We start from the raw sequence: 5,283 nt of genomic DNA on the forward strand, positions 1-5,283 counted from the left end.
ATAATTTAACTATCAATTAACTTACCAAGAAGTTGGAACAATCGATCCTTAAACCTTAATCACATATATTATTTTGTTAACATTTACAAGAAATATTTATAAGTGTAAGAAATACTTATACATACTTATACATGTAAAAATATTAAATTAACAATAATTAAACTGTATTACACATTGTCGTAAGTTCACAAGATAGCTATTCTGCTTAGGTCCTGTATGAACGTATAGATTTCCTGTAATAACATAACATAACTTTATAATGCAATGTTGTTTTATAAATTATTCGTAAGTATTTCAAATTTAATTTTACTCTCAAACTACTCTTAACTTAATCTTATCCGCTTTTATTTTAAAGTAATACATTAGAAGTAGCCATCTTTACTAGTAGCGATATCACAAACGAATCCAGTAGAAAATTCATAGCGGAATTCGATCCATCGGAAACAGATGTCTCAACTGTTGAGTCTACTGAATGCAGCCATTGATTCGATCGACGACGAACAGAGAACCTAGAAATACTTTATTCGCCAACCAATGAACGTATTCGAAAATCTTGTCGTACGATAAATGTAATATTAGCCTAATGGCTTCTGCACAGGACGCGGTAATGCTTGCCGCGCGGCGGGAGTCCGCGCGACAGCCAATCAATATGTAGTTTTTCCATAAGAGCTAGAAGGTTATTACGGAAGGCAGCATATTGATTGGCTGTCGCGCGAACTTCCACCGCGCGGCAAGCATTACAGCTTCCTGTGTGCAGGAGCCATAACAATGGGTGCGTTCAGAAGACACAACGGTTACACAACGGTTGAGTAATTAGTCAACGTAATTGGTCTAAAGTTAGAGATCTAACAGTAAAGCCCGTATCAGACTACCGACTGCACAGGCCGACAACGACTGCCGACTCTCAATAGACCAATAATTACAGTGAGGCGCCAAGTCGGCTTAAGAACCAATAATCACTGACCGCTCACTGGTCTGGTTTACATCGTGCACTTGATATGCGTACTAAATAGTAACTTTCTATTAGATAATCTTAATATTGACAATGCATATCAACGGCGACGCGTTCAATCAATACAATACGTTTTCTTGATGAGTGTTATACCAGCTTAATATACCGTTGTTTATATATATCGTCGATATTAAGATTATATAATAGAAAGTTACTATTTAGTACGCGTATCAACTCTTATAGAAATATCATACTAAGAATCATTGATAATTACTTATCATTCAGTATTTTTAATACTGAAAATAAGTAATTATCAATGATTCTTAGTATATTTCTATAAGGGAAGTGCACGAGGTAAACTAAGCCATTGATCAACTATGTTTTCTGAACATAGTTCTGAACATTGTATCTGATGATACAATCAATACAATATGTTTTGTTGATTATACCTTAAAATTTAATATATCATTGCTTATATATATATCGTCGATATTAAGATTATAATCTAATAGATTATAATCTAATTAGATTATAATCTAATAGAAATTGGGCGCTTTCCAGTTGCGTACACTCCGTTACACAAAACCAGTTTATTGGTTGCATATTATCTTACAAGATATTTTATATAATATGTATCCAATAAACTAGTTTTGTGTACGAGTGTCAAGATGTGTTAAGCAATTGGAAAGCACCCACTATTTAGTATGCGTATCAAGTGCACGATGTAAATTAATAGCGAATTCGGTTGCTTGCACTAGTGTGCAGTGAGTGCAGACTAAGGCTTGTTCATAGTATGTTATTATATTTAAAGATTGTCTTAAATAATTCTTAAATAAATTCTCAAATATTTTTAATCATATGATATATATAACATCCGTACAAATCATTTTATTAGTTAAAATGTTTTTAAATATGTACTTAAGACACGATCTTAAATATAATGTATTGTAAACAAGCCTTAATGCGCACTCAGTGCGCACTAGTGCAACCTACCGAATTCGCTATAAGTCAATGCCGTTCATGAGGGCGCACCATTATGAACGCTTGCAGAGAGTCACGTGCACCTCGCTGATGCGCATTAGCCGCGTCGTGTCGCGACGTGTGACGAAATACGACGAAGAAATACCATGAGTGAGGGTAAGCCGCAACGACTGTGGCCTGCTCCGTGGATTTGTCAAGCTAACGGTTTTATATTCGCACGAACGATAGTATCGTGTTGGTTCTCTCGCGTGCCGCGATTTGTGCGGATTGACATGATTTGTTGAACGGTGCGTCGTCAGACATTCGTAATTAACATCTCGGTGTCCAGTTTGTGGTGCATCTATCAAGCAGTTCCGCTACGTGACATCTCGAAACTTGATCGCGTTGACTTGGGCGTAGTCAAGCGACAAAATAGGCACGATGAGTTACTATGGTGGTTACGGCGACAGCGGAGATGCAGACGTGTTCGTTAAAGCGGCGGTCGAGGTCAAGCGGTTCCTGCCGTCGCTCTTCAACATTAAAGTGGTACGCTGCAGCGCACTGATTTAAAGTTTAAAGCTTATTGGTGGATGAGTCAGTAAGCTTATCCCGCTGTGAATTATGGTATCTGATCTGTTCTTTTTAACTGAATTAGATTATGGCCCAAATTCTGAATCCTCTTTTATCTATAAAAGGCGATTTTTGGCAATTCTTTGGTACATGTACCAAGATTGATATTGGTAGGAGCGGAGCTTTGTGTGATACATATACCACTACTATATACCACTGCTAACGCTAAAATGTACTAGTGCTTTTCTATTTACGCGCGACTTCAAAACAGTTTAAATCTAATCGAATCTAAAGCTGCTTTCCACCAATAGGCACAAATCGTCACAATCATCCTATCTTTATTACACACAGAGTATGGAATAAAGACAGAATAATGCTAGTGTTGACTTGTGTCTTTTGCTGGAAAGTAACCATGAGTTTAAAAAGATGTTTACTTACATACATGTATGAAATATATGATGATAAAGATTAAAATTTATTTTTCCCAGAAATATACAGGCAATTTTTCAAAATACAAAATGCAAAAAAAAAGACTTTTATTTTAAAAGACTTTTATTGTAAAAAAAACAACATACTCATCCTGGATTGTACTCGGAAGTATGAATAAATTTATATACGGAAAACAATTTTTGTATGACTTTTAGAATGAAACGTGTAACATTTCAACAATTGTTAAACTTAATAATGTCTCAAAAAGGAATGCAATAAGTAAGCAATAAATAATACAGCACAAGATCTCCTCAGGACGTCCTTATCCTTATGAAAAAAACAACCAATTTTTGTAAAAATACCCTCGAAAGAACCTTCAAATGTTTAGTGTAAATTTGGATCGTCAATTAACGGTCAACACTGAAATGAAAGTTAATATTAAACAAAAACCTCTAATAAGTATAAGCCCTATGGAAAAATATATCTTGCAGAAACGATTGCAACTAGTCAGTTTATATTAATTTTGAATGAAATTTAGCTCTTTATTTAATTTCTCACTATTTTCACACCTGAAAATTTACTCAGTACTGGACGCGAATTCGAGACCTCAGACACCTCCAGATTCCTATTCTACCACCTAGACTGCTGTGCTATTTTGTCAACTGATACTAAGTGCTTTTTATTCTCCCCATATGCAGCTAAAGTACTAATTATAGTTTTCTTATAATATTATTTAGTACAATCACAAAATAAACTATTTGTACTTGAAATATTTCATATATAATAATAAAAGAGAAGTCAGAGATATATACATAAAATATTCATGTAAAATATGTTTACTGAGATGTTGAGATTAAAAAATATTATAATTAAAAATTATTTGAAAAAACATTTTTAAAACGTTAAAAATAATGAAATAAGTTCCCTTTTTTCATTAAAAAGACATTTTTTTTTAAGTTTTTTGACGTTTGGAAAAATGTTTTGATTTTTAATATTTAATGAACGTTTATTTTAACATTTAGAAAATATTTGAATGTTAAATTTTGAATGTTAATATTTAAAAAAACGTTTTTTAAATGTTGAAATAAATGTTTATTAAATATTAAAAAACAAAACTTCCAAACGTTAAGAAACGTTATTTTAATGATAAAAGAAAATTTGACTCATTATTTTTAACGTTTTAAAAATGTTTTCTCAAATTTTTTAAAAATATTTTTTAAATATTGTTTGCTCATTGGGTAACAGAAATAATTAATAAATAAGTAAAATATATTCGCAATATTCTTTAAGTATTGCTAAAGTAATATTTCAAATTAATGTCACTACAATGTCTCTGCAATATTGCACTGCTATATGCAATATGTTGTAGCAATAATGCTGCAAGCTTCTGTGCTGTATGGGATAGTAACACCGAAAATGATAGTCTGAATGGAAGGTCAGGATATATGTATTATTTCAATATATTATTTAAAAAAAAATTTTTTTAATTACTCATTACGTTATTTCATCAGTTATGTAAAACAAGCATGTTATTATCTTCTCAGATAGCACAGAAAATTCAAAAAGAATTCAGTCGTATGTCACCAATTCTGAATTTATTTTTAGATGCAAAAAGAATTCTTTTCATTAAACTGAACTTTGAAAAATTCCTTTTGCATCTAAAAATAAACTTAGAATTGTGACATACGACTGAATTATTTTTTAATTCTTTTTGAGTTCTCTGTGCTATCTAGGTTAACATTTACGTTCAGCCTATACGATTCATGTACTAAATTTGACTAACATAAATTTTTTTAGTACAAATGATTTTCATTTAGGTTGATTATTATCCAACCTTACGTTTGGTCAGCATAAGAGATGACAGTTGCTTGTGCAAATAAAACTCTGGGATTTATTTAGATTTATTTATTTTAATTATTTACCGTTCGGGGTTAACATCAAAACTTGTCGGTTAGCACCGAAATATTTGGAGGTCTAATCTGAAAGATGATAGGTATTTACGACGACGAGTTTGGAACTAGTGAGATCTGAATCCTAGATTACAGCGTACATTCCCATCTACAAATGATATATCTATGGTCTGCTCCTGTTCTACTCTGCTTGTCTCTCACGCACAAGAGCAGAACAAGATGCCTCTCAATGAAAAATTTTTCATATATAATTATATAAAATTATATTAAATTATATATAATTATATATAATTATACATAATTATATATTATTATGTATCAAATTTGTCCATTCATGTTCATATGTTCTACTTATATATGTAATTATACATAATTATGTATAATTATATATATAAATTCATATATAATTTTACATAATTAACGCATAGATTTATATGTAATTATACATAATTATGTATAATT

The 5,283-nt window shown here is 31.5% G+C and overlaps 1 protein-coding gene across 2 annotated transcripts in view; it reads left to right on the forward strand.

The window, feature by feature from the left end:
• The first annotated feature begins 2,004 nt into the window (after positions 1-2,004).
• LOC116851398 (calpain-A) overlaps positions 2,005-5,283 on the forward strand; it is a 68,592-nt gene continuing 65,313 nt past the window's right edge. The window contains exon 1 of one of the 2 annotated variants that reach the window (XM_032830743.1): positions 2,005-2,458. In XM_032830743.1, coding sequence (XP_032686634.1) covers positions 2,354-2,458 — 105 coding nt within the window. In that variant the 5' untranslated portion in view covers positions 2,005-2,353. The remainder of the gene's footprint in view (positions 2,459-5,283) is intronic. The other variant, XM_032830745.1, reaches the window with a different exon arrangement.

The sequence above is a fragment of the Odontomachus brunneus genome, unplaced genomic scaffold (genome assembly GCF_010583005.1).
Source record: "Odontomachus brunneus isolate Ranch 3 - 2012 unplaced genomic scaffold, Obru_v1 Obru_scaffold_174, whole genome shotgun sequence".
In the NCBI taxonomy this organism is placed as follows: domain Eukaryota; kingdom Metazoa; phylum Arthropoda; class Insecta; order Hymenoptera; family Formicidae; genus Odontomachus; species Odontomachus brunneus.